We start from the raw sequence: 21,766 nt of genomic DNA, 5'->3' as shown, positions 1-21,766 counted from the left end.
TAATGTAAAGAAACAACAGATTTCTCTATATTAATCTTGGTGAGCCTCTGGTTTTTAATTTAATATGTAATTTTAGGTTTTGCTTTATTATTATACTGGAAATAAATTTTGAGGGGAGAAGATAATGAGACGTGGCATATTATTTTTTAAATCTTTTTCTCTGACTTCTAAGCAAATTTAAATATCTCAAATGTGGCTTTTCTCCCCTTATTTCCCACTTTTGTACGCTTTCTTACATTTCCCTGTTTTCTTTTTTCTACTCTTCTCCAGAGTCCACAACACAGAGTTGCTGTATTCTATTCATCCCTAATTTATCTTGACCAAGGCAGGGATCGAACCTCTGTGGCCTGCAGTGGAAGCATGGCGTCTTAACCACTGGACCACCGGGAAAGTTGCTACTTTAACAACTCTTATTGAATTTGTAGTCTTCTTTAAGCTATTGCTAGAATTTGATGGGAAGAGATGGGGATGGCACACCTAATTTATCATTTGTAGCCAATATGTTATGCTCTTTCAGTGTGTTGCTTGCTTAAGGCACTCCTGCCCTGTTATGAAAGCTGACTTTTTCCCTGAAAGATTTTTTTTTGTCAATTAAACATCTTTCCATACACTTGATACTTTGCTCTAAAATAGAAAGATCCTAGAATCCTAATAAAACTATTGTAAATTAGTTCCTGGGCTTTCTCTAAGCCATTATTAAATGTGATTTGTTTTTATCCTTCTCTGTTAAGTTCCTTTTGGAAAACCAAATAATTCTGAGGTGGCTATCTTTTGTTTTCTCTCTCCTCTTTTGTTTATCAGTAGTGATTTCTGTATTCCATATTGGATGGGTTTACCCACTGCTGTTTCTACCTCTAATTGCTCTTCAGTATTATGTTTCCTTCTACATTTCATCCAAATAATGCTGCAAGGGCTCACTGACTTGTCCAGATTCCCTGAAAGTGTAATTTAGGATATATCCCTGCTGGGTGGTCAGTTGCCACAGTAGACCCTGCTTTCCTTCTTGATGCTGCTCATTGAACCTTCTCTCCTCCTCCTCTTTTCCCATGTTGCAGTCACTGAATCCCTGTTCTTGTCCCAGCTCTTGTTTCTTACCTTGTCCTGAGGACAGAGTGAAAACTTTCTGGTAAAGCTAAATCTAAAACTCTCCCTTCTACTTTTTTGATAAATGTCCTTTTTTTTTTTTTAACATTTATTTGGTTACACCAGGTCTTAGTTGTGGCACTCAGGATCTTTGGTCTTCATTTTTACAGCATGTGGGATCTTTAGTTGTGGCATGTGGACTCTTATTTGCAACATATGGAATCTAGTTCCCTGACCAGGGATCAAACCCAGGCCTCCTCCTTAGGGAGTGCAGAGTCTTAGACACTGGACCACCAAGGAAGTCTCTCAATTTCTCATTTATATGAAAAAGATAAGAAATCTTTATAGTTAGTTGTTTTTACTAAGCTTTTTCTTGGCAAAATAAAAAGTTGGTAGCATTTTATCAGACTTCTAGCTTTGTTTTGAATTTTACTATTCCAGGAAAGCCTAATCTCAGTTTCCTTAAGGTTTTATCTTTCTCTAAGGTTTTTTGATGCTAAGGAGAATGGCCTTATATTAATAAAGGAAGATAAAGATTAGCAGTGTTAATCAGATTTAAGGAAATGGTCATTACATTATATATTAAAATGTGGTGCTCTACAATAGGGAACAGAATATGTAAAAATATATTGGATTCAAAGAAGATTGAGAGTGGCTATCAAGAGATAGGGTGAGCCTGAAGATAGACTTTAAGAAATGAATACTCGATAGACATAACATGAGAATGAATAATAAGAAAGGTGTATAATGAGGGAAGAACAGTGTACCCTCATGTCTTAATCTTAGAGAATACCCTCATTTTTAGTCTTGGAAGAATAAGGACCAGTGAAAACACCAGAACTTAAGAAAACCTAAATATTATACTGGTAGCCAAAAGATTATCAAGAAAGAAAAGCTGCTCACTAGGGTGGAAAACTGTCAAATGAGCATTAAGCAGAAGGTGAACTTTAGGAAAGGTCATTGGATTGGTGATGAAGACATCTCTAGAAAACCATGGTGAAATCCTCAAAAGAATGGAGGGGTTAACAAAAGAAAATTGAGTTTTGAAGTTCAGCTTATGTTACAATGAGGAATGAGTACTGAGCAAACCAGTCCTCTACAAATAACAGTAATAACTGTGCAACATACAAACAAAACAATTATCTGAGGACTTTAGGTATAAACTTTGCATATTTTGGAGAGGAGTCAAAATGTGGAGCATATAATTGGCTCAGAGTAAATTTACAAGTTTTTTGTGGTTTTGTCTTGAGGGTGGCCACAGTTCTAGTGGCTGAAATTCCAATCGAAAGCCTACCACCATCCTGGCTGCAAGAACCAGAAAGGAAAATGAGCCCAGAATAACAACTGTCACCAGAGAGGGAAGGAGCCCCATAGAGGAGAGAGCCAGAAAAAATGAACTCAAAGTTCTGTGTTTAAGCCTAAGTCTCTGGATCTCCCCAAAACCAAGGATGTGTGGGCACACTGAAAGCAGTTTGCAGCTAAAGCATAAAGGAATGAGCTGAGAACTGAGCTGCTGCTCTTCAGAGGAGTGACAGTGTGGAGTCTGCGTCTAAACAATCTAATTACCTGGCGAAAACAAAAAACATCAACACCCTTTGGCACCATAAAATAATGTCTCCCCAGTGTAATATTCACAGTGTTTGGGGTATAGTCCAAAATTATTCAACGTATGGTGAGTCAAGAAAATATCACCCAGTTTCAAGGGAACAGATATCAATCATGAAATAATGTACCAACTGAGATTATCAGACAAGGATTTTCAGTCAGCTACTATAACTATGTCCAGTTGTCTATTAGGAGGTATTTAGGAAGGCAGGTAGAGAAGTAAGGTTTTGAAAGGATAGAATTAACAGTAAGGTACTCCAGTTGTCATGCGTTGTCAGATGGTTAGCTTTTAATGACAAGGTTGAGAAACACTTAAACTGAAATTTTGGTTAAGAAACTGTTGCCAAATTGCCTCTGAGAATACATGAACTGGTTTGTAAAGCTTCAGTAAATCTATCCAGGTAATTTTGGGGTTTAAATTTCTTGATATTCTTGAGCACAAAAAAAGGCTATACCAAAAGTTTCTTCCCCCAGGTAATATTTAAACATCAAAACTTGGCTTATAACTATGCCTCACTGAGAACTATATTTGTTATATGACAGACAAGTTTTAGAATCTTAAAATTAGTTTCCATTGGTGCAATGTGTAAGTGTTATCCATCTTCCTCATCATGCTAGATGAAGTGAAATGAAGTGAAGTGAAAGTCACTCAGTAATGTTCGCTCAGTAATGTTCAACTCGTTGTGACCCCATGGACTATATATATAGTCCATGGAATTCTCCAGGCCAGAATACTGGAATGGGTAGCCTTTCCCTTCTCCAGGTTAGATAACCTTACTATTTTACTTCTCTAGCAATTAGGACCTATAAACCAAGAAGTTGGGAGCCTGGGGCACTAAGATTTGGGTTCCAATTGTAGCTTCTCTTTCTGCTAGACGGTAGGCAAATTATTTGACCTTTCCAAAGCCTTAGTAACTGTTGTTGTAGTCACTAAGTCATGTACGACTCTTTGCAACTCCATAGACTGTAGCCCCCCAGGCTCCTCTGTCCATGGGATTTCCCAGGCAAGATTACTAGAGGGGGTTGCCGTTTCTTTCTCTAGGGGATGTTCTGGACACAGGGATCGAACCTGCGTCTTCTGCCACCAGGGAGGCCTCTAGCAAAGCCTCTAGCAAGTGTTAAAATCAAATTCAAGTATTAATACTTAATTCACAAGATTGAGCTTCCTTGGTGGCTCAGTGGTAAAGAATCCATCTGCCAATACAAGAGATGCAAATTCAATTCCTGGGAAGATCCCTTGCAGAAGGAAGTGGCCAACCTACTCCAGTATTCTTGCCTGGAAAAGCCCATGGACAGAGGAAACTGGTGGACCACAGTCCATTGGGTTGCAAAGTCAGACACGACTTAGCGACTAAATAACAACAATTCACAAGATTATGTGGATTAAGTTAAATAATATATGCAAGTTGCTTAAATAACAGCTATTTTCATGAAGATATTCTCTGTTCACCATGGTAATAACAAAACATAAAATGAGTAGTTAATGAAAAGAATTTTCCCAGGTTATTTTGTTTTAAATGTAGTGTTCAGCAAAGGGGTGAGGGAAGTATGGGAAATCTTACTTTTTAAAATTAATCATTTATTTTCTGTTCCATATAAAAAGGCATTCCCACAATTAGATATATTTATTTGTTAAGAAAATTCAGCAAGACAACTTTTTTTAATGTTTTATTGTAACATTGAGTTGATAGTAGTTTGAGGGTATTAACATTAAACCAAAACCCTATGAAGCACTTGGAAATAATTGGGATGTTTAATATTATTTTTATATTGTTTATTTTCTTGTCACTTCTTCAGAACTCTGGGATGGATCCCATCTTGCCCTGGAATTGTTCCTGCACCAGCAGTGGATCTGCCTAGCACACTGCATCATGCAGAACCAATAAGGCTCCTAGAATTTGTGCTCCTTTTGCTTTTCTAGATTTTCAGTAATACTACTGAGAGTGAGAGGACCATAGATTTCACATGGCCATAGTTCTTATAAACACAATTTCTATGTATTTTTTAAAATTATATTTTGTCTTTAAACTTTTAATATGCTTTTATATTCTTATCCAATCTCTTGTAACTTTTTTGTTCCTGTTTCTACTTGAAGCTCTTCCCTTTCTCAGTCCATTTTTGTCTCAGTATATCTACACTAATAAACGCAACCTCAGTTTCTCCTTTAACATTTCATTCTTAGTTTCAGAAATCTAAGTGATAACTGAATCCTTATTTTCAGTTTCTTTTTCCATTGCTCGTTTTTCTTTTTCTGTAGTAAATTTTATTAAGCTAGTGCTTATAACTATTCCACAGTCTATATTCCCTTTACTGATCCATCCCATCTCACCTTGACTTCTTGGTTGATATTGATTCCAAGTAAAAACATAGCTCTCTTTTCTGTTTTAAAAACATAATCTCAGAAGTAAAATCAAATATACCCTACACTCAGTGGCCTGAGATATTGGAAAATAAATATTCCTTTTGCATGAAAGGATCTCAGCTAAATTTAGAGAGAATCTTTGATATGAATCCTAGAATAAAGTGATAGTCATTGCTATAGTTCAAATACGTATCATTGAAGACTTACCACCTTTATTCAGTATTAGCCTTGTAAAGGTAAGATTCCCTCCATATGAGAGAATATACCCTAAAAGTATTGAAGAGTTTGAAATAACTCAGTTTAATTTTGCTGACTTTAGTTCTTCAAAATTTTTAAAAACTAATGATTTTTAAGAAAAACTAATGAGTCAACTAATGATTCTGATTAAAATTGTTTTTTGCATTTCTTCTTCTCCCTTAGCTTTTTGGAGGTATAAATTGACAAATAAAAATTACATATATTTACAATGTATAACATGTTTTGATATATGTATACATTATGAGATGATCACCACAGTCAAGCTAATTAACATATCTATCACTTCATATAAGTATTTTTCTATTTTATTGTGGTGAAAACATTTAAGATTTATACTCTTAGCAGATTTCAAGTGTGCAGTATAGTAGTGTAGTTGTCATACTCTGCTTTAGATCTCCAGAATTGATCGATCTTGCATGACTTAAACTTTGTACTCAAATCTCCCCCCACTACCTTCCCCCAAACCCTGGCAGCCACCATTCTACACTGCTTCTATGAGTTTGACTTTTTTAGATTTCACATATAAGCGAGATTGTGCTATATTTGTTTTTCTGTGCCTGTCTTATCTTATTCCACATAACATAATGTCCTCTAGATTTATCCATATTGTCTCAAATGACAGAATTTTCTTCTTTTTTAAAGCTGATGTCTTCAGCCTTAAAATATGTGTGTGTGTGTGTACACACAATATTCTATTGCATATATACCACATTTTCTTTCACTACGCATCCATCATCAATTGACACATAGATTGAATTCATATGTTTGCTATTGTGAATCATTTCTGTATTTTTTACATCGATTTATAAAAAGAACAAAATACTTTTAGTGCCAAATATTAAAAAGGCAGGCATTAGGGGAAATATACATTTCTTTCTTTGAAATGTTGATGTGTGACAAATCTTGGATTCCAACACAAAAATATTTGCCATTATCATATGCATTAAGAATAAGAAGGTTTTGGACTAATGAAATATTAGCACTTTTTCATTTTTCTCCTTCTTAAATATCTTTGCATATTTAACTAGGTCTTGAACAGAACATTTTTTTATATATACTACTCATCTATGAGAAACCTAAATTGATTTACACTAAAACAAATTCTCCCAATTTACATAAGAGGAAATTTAAGGAATCATTTCACAACGTCTTCCAACTGTTTCAAATGGGTTTATCTTAATGATTTAGTTGAATGACTTATCCAGTGCCATACTGGAAGTGTAAATGAAAGTACGACGTGTAAAACTCTTATTTCAGTATTCATTCCACAAGTTCGCCATTTCCAAACTAGTACTTGGAACAGTTTATAATGTTAAGTATTTTAAGTTTTAGTACCTCGAAATAAATTCATTTGTTGAATGATTTCATGTTAAAATCTCCTAAAATACAACGTTCAGAGTTTTCTTGCTTCCTTATCTGAAGTTGTAGTAACTTCAACTTCCTGCAGTGCAGGACCCACCTGGAAAATATTTGAAAATAGCGAAATATTAGTTATCTCTTCTAATGTTCACTTACTCTCTGATATGCTCACAAAACTGAGTAGTCTTCATTAGGTAAGATGATTTTACCATTTAAAAGAAATTCTGAGCTTCTGAGTTGCTATTAACTATACTAATCTTAAATCCTATGAGAAAATAGATGATCTTTTTCAGAAAATTGCATTTGATAGCTACAATGGAAAATAACATTAACTTTCTCTACCCATTCTAGATAAACCCTGCTTCAAAATGTCAGAGAATTACTTTCCTTTATTTTTTTTAACTAGCATGTTAAGATCTCTTGAATTTTCTCTTGGGATGTGGGACATAAAAATTTCATTTGAAATATATCAATAGTAACAGAAATAATAGTCAGTAGAGCTGTCCCTAACTCCAAAGAAAACTTGAAGTCCTTAATTTAGATGCTTCAGAGATTCTTCAGTAAGTCTGTCTTCCTTTACCCCCTGCCAGTACAATCCAGGAATCTTTTCCAGATAAATTCAGAAGTAAGTCGACACGAGTTATTTGGCAAGCAAAACAAAAATTCATCGTTCTTTTTCTACCTTTTCTTCACCTCTTTCTCCCCCCCGCCCCATTAGTCTTTAGGCTTTAGTTTCAGAAGCAATCATTCCTACTTTATGTGTGAATCAGTATACTTTGAAAACTGGAATAGTCTTCATCACTGTTTTCTTTTAACTATCTTCATTTTCAGACAAAAATTATAGGAGTTACTTCTCTGGTTATTTCTAGCTCCTAAGAGAGTTGGTTTTTTTTTTAACATGTTGAGAATCTCAGATACTAAATTTTAAAAGGAGATTATTAGTTTAATCACCTTTTTTTATTATTTAAATTGTCAGATATTTCTGTTCTCTTAATATTACCTCTTCTCTATTTTGTTGCTATAGATTTAATATAACCTTTTCAGAGGTTTTTATTCTTGCAGTGTCCTGACATGATTGGTTAGCTTTAAAATGTTGCCTTTTTGCCTCATCTACACTAAAATCTACTGGTGTTCTAATTGCACATAACACTAAAGGAAAACATTGTCTACCACTTTTAAAAACAAACTGTGAATGTGAAAATGTCTTTTATATGACTGCTTTGTAAAGCTCAGTGTGTGCATGCGTGCATGCTTAGTCACTTCAGTTATGTCCAACTCTGGACAGTATCCCACTAGGCTCCTTCGTCCGAGGGATTCTCCAGGCAAGAATACTGGAGGGGTTGCAGTGCCCTTCTTCAGGGGATTTCCTGACCCAGGGATCAAATCCATTCTCCTGCATCTTTAGCTTTGCAGGTGGCTTCTTTACCCACTGAGCCACCTGGGAAGCCATAAAGCTCAACAAAGCAGTTTTAATCCAGAAGAAGAAATGGCCTAAATATTGCAGACAAAAAGTGTGCATCAACAAATGATCTTTGTTTTACCTCAGTATGAAAACATAATATATAAAATCGCAAATGTTTGTGTTGCCAAGATTATATTTTACTACTTACTAATAACACTATTTTAGAAATGTTAAGCAAACACTAGTATTTAGAAAAAGCTGGAAAAGTAGAACGATAAACTGAAGAAATTGGAGAAGATACGAATTTTAAGAAAAACAAACTAGAATCAGATTTTTCCCTAAAGAACAAACAAATACTCTTAAGAAACTGAAAGAACCTATTGGAAAGTAAGGTTATAAGGGAGATGTACTCAGGTGGTAAGCAATGAAGTAAAATTATCCATGTTAGTAATAGCTACAATGCCCTTAATTGAATAAAATCTGAAAAGTCACTTAATACAAAATACTCGTTTGAATTTGAACTTAAATAAGATCCCATGCAGTTTGGCCAAATTATAAATAATTGAATAATATTAAGATTTTTTCAAATATTTGAATTTATCAATTTGTAGTTTTAAAAGGTACACAAAGTTCTCTAGGTGTGATTGAAGATTTTAAAAAAATCTAAACTATGCCATGGATACATGTTCTTTAATGTTGACTTGTGTGTCATGATAAGTGTAATACCAGTGGAAACCACAGGGTGGTGGCAAGAACTTGTGTTAAAGGAGCTTAAATTCATAATTGCACAGTCTTTAAAAATGCTTGTTAAATGCTAAAGAACTGTAACTTGGTTTTCTTTATTCCTCTTATACAGCTGCATTTCTCATCAAAGAATCTATAGCAAAATACAAAGACATTGATTTAGATGTATAGGCCAATAATGGAAAAGAAGTAAACTCACATGGATTTTTTTTCCTAAAGTTTCTAGTCATGTCAGATGCTTGGTGATCAGAGTAGCAATTTCATCAAGATATTAGCAGTACTGGAAATAGTATTGAAGTTACCAGAAATACTTCATGACTTCATCTTATTTTTCTACTTTCATTTTCCTTTTTCTACTGAATGTTCTCATTTTTTAAAAATCTGTTGTAATATATACATATATATGGGGCTTCCCTGCCTGGTGCCTTACCTTTGAAGTAAACAAAGTAAACAAAGAATCTGCCAGCAATGCAAGAGACCAGATCTTCCTCACTGGGTCAGGAAGATCCCCTGGAGAAGGGAATGACTGCTCACTCCAGTATTCTTGACTGGAGAATCCCATGGACAGAGGAGCCTGGAGGGCCACAATCCATGGGGTCACAAAGAGTTGGACACGACCGAGGGACTAACACTTTGACTTTAATACAAATATATATATGTAAAACTAAACTTACTTTTCAGTGAGGAAGGTAAATTTTCCATTGTTTTCTGTTAATCCATTCTCATTTGAGTTTGGAAGCAATTTAAAGTGGTAATCATTTTATATCTTTAAGGTAAGAAGACAAGAGGTTTCCTCTCCAAGGAAAGAAACTTCACCAAGGAATCTTGGCACTCCTTTATTCCATGAAAGGTAGTTCTGTATCCTTCTTTGCCCACTCTACAAATTATAAATATTGAAATACAAGTTTATTTACATACTTAAGTTTTTAGCAATTGTAAGAAACAACAGCCTTTTAAAACCAGAAGAGATGTACTCAAGGCTTCTCCATGTTAAAATGACCTAAATAAGTCATATAGTTAATATCACAGATGCTCTAAAAGCTGAACTCTCTGAAGTTCTCCTATTTCAGTAGAATAAGTATTATGGCCACATCATTCTATATGGATAGATCTTTAATCTTTTCAATGTAAAAAATAAAAAATTAAGTTTTTTCTGTTTAAAATATCTACAGAGGACAAAAAGGCAATACACTGCAGCTTCTAATGTAAGAATGAGACAGCCAGCATAAGTGAAATATAGGAATCAGGAGACGTGCTAGTTTGTGCAATATGTATGTATTAGAACTTTATCACTCACTTTGTGCCTGGCTTGCCAAATATTAAAGTTGTTTTAGGAAATATTGTCTAGGAATTTAAAATGATATTTTTAAATTTGAACCTTTCAGTAATTATTTTGTGGTAGAGTCAAAGGTGCTTATAAATTCAATCATGATTTTTAAAATTTGAAGATATAGTCTTTACATTTTAAAATGTTAATTTATTTTTAGAAGCTATATAGAGAAGACTTTCCGGGATCTGAAAGAAGAATTTCATAGAATATGCTTGCTAGCTAAAGCACAAAAAGACCACTTAAGCAAACTTAATGTACCAACCGCTGCACCTGGTAAGGTTTGATTTAATATACAGTAATGTTAATTTTATTGGTTGAAATTGATTTCTTTTTGATTGTGAAAATATTTCTAAATGCTTATTAAGTGCTGAGGATTGTGACTTGTGCCTTTCACCACTTATAGTGGGTAAGTGCTGTTTAATTCTGTAATTATTACATTATATAATTATTGGCCTCTTCCCTGTCTATTTTGTGTAGCGCTATTCAGATTGAATTGATGGACATAATTACTAATCCTCTTAATAAGAAGTCCTACCTTGGAAAAATACATATAGGCTATATCTCTCAAAATCTTCAATTGCTATTGGGTGTCTTATTAAAATTAATTGATATATTAGTAAACAACCTAGAAGCTACACTATCATATATGAGCTAAATAAAATTATAACATTAGATTTGCTTTTTAACTTCTGCCTGAAAGTTAATTGGACACCATAGATACATTCTTCTAATTTGATTGAAGAAATGAACATTTCACATTTCATGAGTCCAGTTCTGTTGAAGGCACAAAGTGCAAATTGAGTATAAAATACAACTCAAAAGGAATATCTGTTTTACAGATATAGTTTGGTGTGGTTTTTAAAAGCCCTACCCTTCCTTAAAACCCCAGACAGGTTTCCTGGTATTTGCTTCAGTAGTTAAATATGAATAGCAAAATACCAAGGATTGAATTTGGCTACCAAGCACCTCTGTAAACAAAAGGAAGGTAAACTGATCATTTATAATGATAAATTCTCCTTTGCCCTTGTGATTTGAGATATTCAGCATACAGTTCCCAAGAGATGTGATTGATTTACAGTTTTCAATCTGAAAGCTGTTGCAGCAGTGCTAACACCCCTTTAATTAAAGATCACTTCCTGTTTTTTAAAACTCATAGTTAGGCTATTTAAGAAATCATTTTATTGTGAAAATTTACTTTTTGCTTACTGCTACCATTTTGTTTTCAGAAAAGGTACACAGTGTTCTGTTGGAAAAGCAAAACAATCTTCGTAGACAGACACAGTTTACTTCTCCTCTCTTTGCTGTACTTCCCCAGAAAGAGCTCTGATTTTTTACACTTTAATTTCTGTCATTTTCATGAGAAATTGATCTTTTCTACAGACTGAAAACACTAGGTACTTCTGAAGTAAAAGAATTATCTTTATTTAAAATCTACTAGCTATAGAGATGTAGTACCTAAGAATTCATAAACATGCCTCTTTTAACATCAGCGTCTTATTAAAACATTGTAATGGTGACATATTCATTGTTAAACAGAGAACCTACCCATTATCAGTGGCATAACACTTTGACCATTTTTAAGTTACACAGGTCTAAATCTGAGTATGTATCTGTCAACTGGAATACTTAACAACTGGAGTGTTTAACTTCAATTTCTTTCCCACTAAAACTGTTTCATAACAATATTCTTAACGTTTTATATTAACTATGTCACAAATAATAAATACAGCATTATTCTTGAAATATTTTAGGTCTTTTGTGCTACAGACTCCAGTGAAGTTTTCTGACTCCAAATAAACCACAGTATCAAATATTATGCTTCTGAAAGGAGTAGATCAAAGGGGGAAAAAAGAAAAAGAAATGTTTGGAGATGGGTTGGGGAAGACGCCTGCCTGTTCAGGTTTATTTTAAGGGTGAACACTACGTTGAATACAAATATAAAGTAACTGTTTTACTGTGATTTGCATAATATAGCTGGAAAGAGTATATTTAACATGATTGTCCCCTGTGTTATTTTTTGTTAAAATTTGATTTTTACTTTTAAGAAACAGATATAATTCATAAATTGCTGAGTTAGTAGAATTATAAATTTTAATTTTTTCTTCTCATCCACATATGACAATAACCTTGAGAAAGGATAAAGATGAAATGTATGCTTAAACAATTATGGCTTCAGGAAGAAGTACTTATTTGGTCCATGAAGCAGGGTCATATTTCAGTGGGGATCAGGAGATGAGGATATAGGATTATAAGTTAAAACAACCATCAGATCTTTTTCTTTTGTCATATACCAGATAATTAAACTGAGAAGTAGTCCAAATGGACAGCCTGTTCTTAAAATTTAGAAATCTAAAATTTAGAGATAAGTGTCCTTGAAGTAAACAAAGTAGAAAGACACTTAGCTCACCTAATCATGTTTCTTAGTATAGTGTCAGAATGACAAGCACTTTCATGCAGCTTGAGTTTTAAATTTTCTAAGCTTAGATTTCTAGTAGCCTTAGAAATCTTAGATTTAAACAAAAAAAAAATTTTTGTAAATAGTAACTCTCATTGCTTGAACAGATTAATTCACAAGATTAATGTGCTGAGAGGTATGCCAACTAGCTATACTGAAAGAAAATATATGCTTTTTTACACTTGTTTGGGTTTTCTATGTTTTGTTCACAAAGGGGATAGACCTACTTCTGGAAAAGAAATTTAAAGCACATTTCTATCATTTTGGAGATTCTTTTCTATAATGTAGAAAGCAGCACGTTCAGTGTGTCATAATGATTCAGAACACAGGCTCTAGAGTTAGGCTGCCTGAGTTCCAGTTCCAGATCTGCCATTCATTCATTAGCTGTGTAGCCCTGGAATTAACCCCTGAATTAACACATATACAATGGTTATAAGTGTGAGGCACATAGAAGTTCTGTTAATGTTAATAGTTGTCATTAGCAGCAGCAGCAGATTCTTCTGCGTTCATCTTTTCTCCTGTTGAAGAACATTTAGATAAGTGTTTCCTCCTTCTCAGGTGTTAACAAAATTTAGTTACCTCAAGAGGTGGTTTTCCTGATTTATTATTTGCAATTAGTAAGTGTAATCTACAAAGAAAGTACTATTTCCTAGAATTTCCTACCATTTTTAAAGTCTACTACCAGGAAAAATGACTACTTGAGAGTTAATGGACTTTAAGAACCTCAGAGGACAAAGAAATCCTGCCAACCAGTTGTGCTTTATCTTAATTACTGTACCACTTCCCTTGTGGCTCAGCTGGTAAAGAATCTGCCTGCAATGCAGGAGACCTGGGTTCGATCCCTGAGTTGGGAAGATCCCCTGGAGAAGGGAAAGGCTACCCACTCCAGTATTCTGGCCTGGTATAGTCCATGGGGTTGCAAAGAGTGGGACACCACTGAGAGACTTGTACTTTCACTTTCACTCCTAGTTATAGACAGATTATCTAGCAAATGTAGATTATTATACTAAGCTCCATGGAAAAGAGATTCAGATTCATTCAGAATGCATTTATTGAAGGCATACTGTGTGCAAGTTCTGAGCAGGGTTCTGGAGAAAGTGGGAAACAAAACAGTTCAGGAACTCAAGAAATCTACCGTAATGGGAGAAAGAGGTAATTTGCAAATAAAATGCAGAGTGTTTAGTCCTCAGGGCACCCACGAGTCATTACTAAACCAGTCTTGGGAAGCCACAGCCAGCCATCCAGAGAAGTGAATGTCTAAGCCAAGAAATGAAGAGCATATAAGAGTGAGGCAAAGAATACCAGAAGAGGGCAGTTCAAATAGTCTGCACAGCATGTGCAAAGGCCCAAAGACAAGAGAGTATGGCCTTTTGGACAACTGTACCAAAGTTCATTAAGGCTGGAGTAAGGAGTGGAGCAGGTGTGGTGAAAGATGACAGCAGGGAGAGGCGATCAAGGATCAGTCATGCACAGTTTTATACGAATTTTAGGGCTGAAGGTCTTGGAGAGCCATGAAAAGGTTTTATTAAGAAAATAACCTGACCAAATACATATTTTAGGAAAACTAAGGCAGGGTAGAGGAAAGCAGTGTAGATAGTGGAGTGGATATGAGAAAAATTTAGATGCAAGGAAGCAGTTCAAAGGCTGCTGTAGTAGTTAATCCAGTAAGAGAAGATGGCACATACTAAAGAGAGGCAGAGGTATGCAACAGGATGAACTAAAGAAGCTGTTGGCATCATTCTACAATCATGTCCAAACAGTAAACATCTTGTGTTGGAATGTAGCTTGGCAAAGAAGAGAAAGGTGTTATGAGACTGTAAACACCAAAAGGAAAAGAAAAGAACGACATTTGTTAAGTGCTTACTGATCTGGGCAAACGCTATATTGCACAGTGCTCTCTATACCCTGTCTGCTTAAATTGGCATCATTGGTTAATGTACAGCTTCACTGATGACTACCTTTTTAGCATGCTGATTTAAAAAAAAATCACCAAGCTTCCCTGGTGGCTCAGACGATAAAGCGTCTGTCTGCAATGCAGGAGACCTGAGTCCAGTCCCTGGGTCAGGAAGATCCAGTGGTGAAGGAAATGGCAACCCACTCTAGTACTCTTGCCTGGAAAATTCCATGGATGGAGGAGCCTGGTGGGCTACATACAGTCCATGGGGTTACAAAGAGTTGGACACAACTGAGCGACTTCACTTTCACTTAAAAAAAAAAAAAATTTTTTTTTTACCATTTGTCCATTTAATGAAAATACACATATTACCAGCCTCCAATTTCACTGTCTTCTAGAAACAACATTGTGGGGCATAATTTAGCTTTTTCTAATCTCTCAATATCATCAACAATGGAGAGTGCTTTGATCATTATTTTTTTGCATTGAAAAACGTAGCCCTTGTTGGCCCTATGCTGAACTGTAGTATTTTCTGAGTTCTGCTTTTTTGTTTTTCTTGTCTCATGCTTTCAGCTCTTACTGATAACTGCATCTGCTTTTAACAACTCAGGTCCATACCTTGTAGTTTGCTGCTTCTAACCAGCTATGAACCAGGCAGACATCATCAAGCTTGTTAGAATGAATCTAAAATAAGAATAAGAGCAAAATTCATCTGTGGGCCTTGTGGCTCTAAACCTGACTCCTCAAAAGCACTATTTTCTTATTTTCTAGCTTTTGCCTGTGTCCTTGAGAGCTGAATTTGTTGGAAAAGTATCTTCTAGATAAATGAGCTTCGGAGTTTCTAATATATACCTGATAACTACCTGTTATCTAGAGAGGCCTTTTCTAAATGAGAAAATCCTATCTTCACGTAGAGTTTTCTGAACATGCATCCTAAAATTTCATCCTTCTTGGTTGCTTCCAATCTTTTCTCTCCCTAACACCCACCACCACCACTACTCCCTCACATAGAGTAGACAGTGACTAAGCTGATTGGTGATATATTGATATTTGTCACACAGACATGTTATAGGGGAGTAAATGACCTAATTCATATAGATTCTTAACCTGGACAGTATATTAATATATATATGACTGGTAAGGAGTTTCCCTTTTAATAACTTACTTGTCTAAGCAAGCTAACAGTTGCAGCTTCCATTACTGACAAAATGTTGAAATGTACATACTATAAGCAAATGTTTTTAAGTGTAGAGCAGAATAACTGTGAACAAGACTCAAGGCTTACAGCACAAGACCTAGGAAAAGACAGAGTGGTTAAACTGTGATTAGTACGTTATATTCCAGTTCACACACTGGAGACTGCTAATATTTCTGTGTAAGATGGTCGCAAATGTAAAAAAAATGCCAGTTGTCTTCACTTACTATAAAAACCAATAGAAAAAGTAATACTCATCTATCCAGAGCTAATTGAACATTCAGATTTGTAAGAATGATTGAAATGCGACTGTTTTCCTTCTGTGTTTTTTTCCCTGCAGAGACACAGTGCTCTATGCCTATACAGTGTACGGATAAAACAGATAAACAAGAAGTGCTGTTTAAGCCTCAGGCAAAAGATGATATAAATAGAGGTGCACCGTGCATCACATCTGTCACACCAAGAGGACTGGGCCAAGATGAGGAAGACACATCTTTTGAATCACTTTCTAAACTCAATGTCAAGTTTCCACCTACAGACAATGACTCTACTTTCTTACATAGCACTCCAGAAAGACCCGATGTCCTTGGTTCTGTCACATCTGAGACTGTGTGCCAGGATCAATTTAATATGGAGCCCAGAGACAATCCAGGAAACTTTGTCAAAACAGAAGAAACTTTATTTGAAATTCAGGGAATTGACCCCATAGCTTCAGCTATACAAAACCTTAAAACAACTGACAAAACAAAACCCTCAAATACTTGTATTAGGACATCTCTGGATAGAGCTCCGTGTTTGCCACCTGGAGACCATAATGCATTATTTGTAAATACATTCCCACTTCAGGACCCATCTGATGCACCTTTTCCTTCACTTGATTCCCCAGGAAAAGCTATCCGAGGACCACAGCAGGTAACTGTTTTGCATTAACAAATATATTATGTGTGAACACACATTTTGCCATGCATGCACAGATACGTATCTCTTTCAGGTTATCAGACATCTTTTTTAAACTACTGACTAGCCAAAGTTAAGCTTTCAACTAACAAAATCCAGGTCTTGTAATAAATGACATGAAATTTAAAAGATGATTATGGCAAAGGTCTGTTATAAAATACCTTAAAATTTATGGCACATTTTAAAATACATGTAACCTTATCTATATCTAGTGTGTGTCATTATCTTACATAGTCCCTTACTCAGATGTTTACTCAGTACCATTGTTATAATAAGATTCTTTATTAAATTTCATTCTGTGAAGCAGATGTCATTTTTTATCAAAAACTTGTATATGTTATACTTACCTTTATAAGAATGCATCATTTTTTAATAAGTAAATTATCACATTGTATGTTTCTATTTCTGAAAATAAGTGAAATGTCTTTCAAATAATACTTTTGTGCAGTCTCATTTATACAGTACTTAGGATCTGGAGGGTTTGGTTTTGGTTTCTAATCTGGCCCTGAACATGCAGCCTAATATATTTTTTAAATAGTCTCTACATATATATAAATTTTATCAAATTCTTTAATGTTTCTAAAGCTTGCAGACTACTTACAGCCCATCCTTAATGCCACCCCAGTCCCCTCCTACCCTCCCTTTTATTCAGGTGCTATTACAAAATGATTCTTTAAGTTTAAAAAAAATGGGGGGGGGGGTGTTTAATGCCTGAAGACAACTGAAAAATATACAGTTGTTAAAATAAACAGAAGCTTGTTTTTAAAAATCCAGATTGCTACAAGTGTCTAAAACAAATTGAGGACATTTGTTTGATTTCCCTTTGCTTTGAGATATTGTACTGAAAACCAAAACACACCAACAACTTGATTAATACTCTTTGGCTTTGTCAGTATTTTTATAGGTTATAGACTTTTAAATCCACATACAAAGAAGGCAATAGTCAAGCTGTGGTATAGTTTAGCAGTGGAGAAAAGGAGGCAGCTCTGACAATAAGCTTTAATTATTGACTCACTTATGTTCTACATTGTACCTTATTTTACATCATAGTCACAGTTATAGTTACTACTTAATGAAACAAATTACACAATTTTGTTTATTGCAAGTAGAATTCCTGTGGAGCTGTGAAGTGCATCAGTTCTAATGCTTGTTACTTTTTCTCCATTATATCTCCTGCTTGTTCTTTTACTAGTCTGTACAGTCATGTTTCAGTAGATGGCACCCTGCATTGTGCATTTGCTTTCTATGCTGCAGCAAGGGAAACAGCTGGTATGTGATTACAACTTGATGGAAAAGTATTCAGCTTAAAAAATGCAGGAGAATTGGTGTTGAGCTGTCACAAGACATGGGGCATAAGGTTAGATAATTGATATTTTGGCAGAAAAGGCAGAGAAATTCGTCTGTTTTGAATGCTGTGTTACAGTTTAGGATTCAAAGGATATTTCTTAAAATGGGTTTTTTAAAACATTTTGTTTTATTTACTTTAGTAAAGCTACTATGAGGAATACAGAATTCTTGAGTTGTTGATAACAAAAGGAAGTGAAATTTTGGTTTCATAATTCAGATTTTTACTTTTATATCATTACTACTTAACAGTTACTTTTTTATATATTCAGCTATCATAATAAAGTCTAAAGTATAGCTATTTATTTTGCTCTATGTGATTTTCTTTTCTTCCTACTTTTGCTGAGTCAGTCATTGGGGTCCCAACCAAATTCTGTGAAAAGATCAAATCTGAACTAATAGCTCCTAACAGAGAAGGATAAGTATGGACTTTGAAAATAAACTGGCAGTAGAAGATTGGCTTATCAACTGTTTGCTCCTGAGCCTGTTACTATTTTACATATTTTAATTAAAAGTATCTTTAACTTAATAATCTTTTATTTGTACCCATATCAATTTCCCATTAGAATGGTACCTATTTTAGTTGTACTTTTTGTTTAAACTGCCAACACTAAAATTTAAGTCTAGTTAACTCTTACGTACTCACAGTTAGTACTGCTTTTCTTTTATCATGGGAGAAAGGAAATGATTTCACTCCAAATTTCAAATATGTATTTTAAATATTACTGTTTTTTGTTATAAAATTGCCACTTCTCACAAAAGGATTTGAGTCAATGTTATAAGCCCTCTGTACTGATACTTGAATGTATCTGGATGCTTAGACAGACTTTGTATCTTTACACCAACTGTACACAGCTGTCCAGTAAAATGTTTATAAGAAGACAGTGATGATGTGAACCCCAAATGCTTCAATTAGTAATATACTGTTTACATAATGATTGGCTAACCAGGATGAAAGAGATTGGTTAAAGGAATGAAAACTAACACTGTGTCAAGAGTTGGATCAGGTTGTTATTTTAAGAGCAAATTAGTAATAGGAGCACAAAGGGATCTCTTTAAGTTGGCTTTTTGAGGTGATTTTCCTCAAAGTGCCAGAGTTTAGATATTTTAAGATAAGAAAGCAAATTTTAGAAATAATTAGGCTTATAGCATTTCAGGAAAATAAGATATTCTAGTCAACAAACATTAACAGAGCACCTACTCTGAACTAAATGCCTTCTCTTGCCCTTCTAAATATTTTTTTAATAGTAAATACAGTTAAGAGTATGTATATGCTGCTTATTATACTGGAGGTAGTTCTGTTGAATTATGCTTTTCCATAATTCTTCAATTGGGCAGCTGTTGACAGGCTTCACTTTATTGAGCCACAAGAAAGGGTAAGAAGGCCAAAGTATGCACTGTATAATGGAGGCAAAATAAGAAGTCAAAAAAATGCATCCAGTGTTGGGTTTTGTTGAATGATTAAATATTTGAGGTTTCAAAAAAGAACTGATCAATAAAATTCATTTCATACTTAAAAAAATTATTTTCAAAAATTAAAGTACTTATTTCTATGATTTATTCATTGTGGATTTGCTGGTAAATAGTAGTAAAATTTAAATTACTCTTGATCAAAATGCATGTTCACACACATCAGGTCTAGTGTGCTGTGTACTAATAAAGGTCCTATAACTGAAAGTTTCCAATTAAAAAAGATAGAATTTTAATTTTTTTAAAGTCTCAGTATTGACTGTTGCTCCAAAACTATTATCACTGTGATAATGGGTATTAAAAACATGCTGGTGTTAAAACTGAAAGTTTTTTAGTTTGTGAAGATAAAGTGTGTGAATGTGTATTTTAAGTGATTCTTTAAGTTAAGCTATACCCTTTATGAAAAAGAGAATTGAGTCATGTCCTCATGCTAATTCTATGGAAAGGTAATTTGCTTTCATATTAGGGAATTTCATATATATTATATATCCCATTCAAAAAATTTGAATTTGAAATTCAGTGCAAGTTGATTTTAAATACAAATAACAGAAGATGTTTTTATTTGTTTCCTGCAGCCCATTTGGAAGCCCTTTGCTAATCAAGACAGTGACTTATCGGTACTAAGTGGCACAGGCTCCGAACTGCATATACCTCGCGTATGTGAATTCTGTCAAGCAGTTTTCCCACCATCCATTACATCCAGGGGGGATTTCCTCCGGCATCTTAATTCACACTTTAATGGGGAGACTTAAGATGCATTGAAAACAGACATGTCAAGTTCTACGTGATGATTTTGGGTTTGTAATATTATATATTAATACTTGATTGCAAACTTAGCTCAAGATCATTTACTGAAAAATCCAGTCACTGCTATTTGAATTTCTAAACAATATTGTAACTGTCTTTTATTGCCTTTTAAAAGATTGTTTTGTACAAAGCTGTAATTCATTGTATTCATGTTTACAGTGTTTATTATGGGATTATGCAATTGTGTAACAATAATTTATGTTTTTTCAAATGTCTAAGCTTATTGCTTGGGTTTCTAGTTAGAACTATTGAATGTGGTGATGTCAAATGTTTATAGGGTTTTTTAAATTTGTTTTCATTTTAAAATTTAGATTATTTATGCATTGGGTGTTCTTTTTGAATAAACCTATAATAGAGAATAGCAGACAAGATAAATATCTGAGTAAATACCAAACTTAAAACATTAGTTGCTCAGTGATAAAAATCACTGGTGGGATTATTTAAAGACTTTAGTGTTCTTTTTCTTTAATAATAGACATAGGTTTAATTTTTTCTGTATGTATAGCTACATGATGAAGTTAGTTAAATATTAAGAGTTACTTATGTTGTGATAGTTAATGTGTTCTTTGTTCCTGAATAAAAAATAAATCACATTTGGGGAAAATTCATAAAATTCATGTTTCTTTCCAGTAATCTGAAAGAAGGGTGATACCAGATCTGGTGACATTTTATTACAACTAATAGATCACACTGAAATTTAAAATTATTTTTCAGGATAAACTTTCTAAAGGAACACATTTGTCTTTAATGGGAGCAAATATAAAACCTTGTAAGGATTATTCATATTTATTAATTTATATTAGAAATGTTCACATTCTTGTTGAGAAATTGTTAATTCATTGTTAGCAGCCTGATTGATGACCAGTGGAGAATATTTAAGAGAGAGGATACCAAATTCAGAAGACTGCAGAATTTTGTTTAAAATGAGACTTCCCTATGATTCTTGTCATTTAGGTTTCTCTTCCCTCCCCCACCCCACTCTCAATTTTTTTAAATGTTTGAGGCATGGCTTCTCTTTTATGAAGTAAACACTGATTTGCAACTCTCAAAACAGAAATTTAAGCCTTCTTGGGAGCAAGTGTTTTAGAAAGCTGGAGGGAGGGTTTCTGATAAGGGGTTGGAGCAGTTTGTTCCTATTTCACCTGTGCCTCAGTGAAGGGCCTTAGCTTGTGGAAGAATGAGAGTGGTGCCTCGACTTCTCAGGGTGCGAAGCACATCACACTGACATCTTCCTCACCAAGGTGACAGTGATTATTAGGCATTCACTGTGAAGGGTTCTGAGCCATGTCCATCTTTCTTTCATTGCCACTGGAGCTGAATGGAAATGCCTAGACAATTATCCAAGTCTCTTCCCTTCCCCCTACCTCCCGCCCACCCAACTCCCCTCTCACTCACTCCTCCCACACACACGCAAAATTAAAAAAAACTCCCCAACGTGTTCCAGCCAGAATATACCACTGCATCTATCTGGTGAAAGGGGATTCTTTTCCCTTCTCTTTTC

General features: G+C 34.5%; 1 protein-coding gene and 1 long non-coding RNA gene across 7 annotated transcripts in view; one reads left to right on the top strand and one right to left on the bottom strand.

Moving 5' to 3' along the window:
- TANK (TRAF family member associated NFKB activator) overlaps positions 1–20,898 on the top strand; it is a 96,095-nt gene extending 75,197 nt beyond the window's left edge. For 4 of the 6 annotated variants that reach the window (XM_061436937.1, XM_061436948.1, XM_061436956.1 and 1 more), the window contains exons 5-8: positions 9,587–9,663; positions 10,301–10,416; positions 16,028–16,599; positions 20,034–20,898. In XM_061436937.1, coding sequence (XP_061292921.1) covers positions 9,587–9,663; positions 10,301–10,416; positions 16,028–16,599; positions 20,034–20,210 — 942 coding nt within the window. In that variant the 3' untranslated portion in view covers positions 20,211–20,898. Of the gene's footprint in view, positions 1–9,586; positions 9,664–10,300; positions 10,417–16,027; positions 16,600–17,836; positions 17,914–20,033 lie in introns of all 6 variants that reach the window. The other 2 variants (XM_061436964.1, XM_061436972.1) reach the window with 1 other exon arrangement.
- LOC133259442 (uncharacterized) lies at positions 6,459–9,712 on the bottom strand. The gene is made up of 2 exons (XR_009740392.1): positions 9,488–9,712; positions 6,459–6,767 (listed from the first exon to the last, which is right to left on the bottom strand). It is a non-coding gene; the product is annotated as an uncharacterized LOC133259442 (long non-coding RNA).
- Positions 20,899–21,766: the final 868 nt, after the last annotated feature.

The sequence above is a fragment of the Bos javanicus genome, chromosome 2 (genome assembly GCF_032452875.1).
Source record: "Bos javanicus breed banteng chromosome 2, ARS-OSU_banteng_1.0, whole genome shotgun sequence".
Lineage (NCBI taxonomy): Eukaryota > Metazoa > Chordata > Mammalia > Artiodactyla > Bovidae > Bos > Bos javanicus.
Note: the sequence above shows the minus strand (reverse complement) of the source record. Positions and strands in the feature narration are given on the sequence as shown.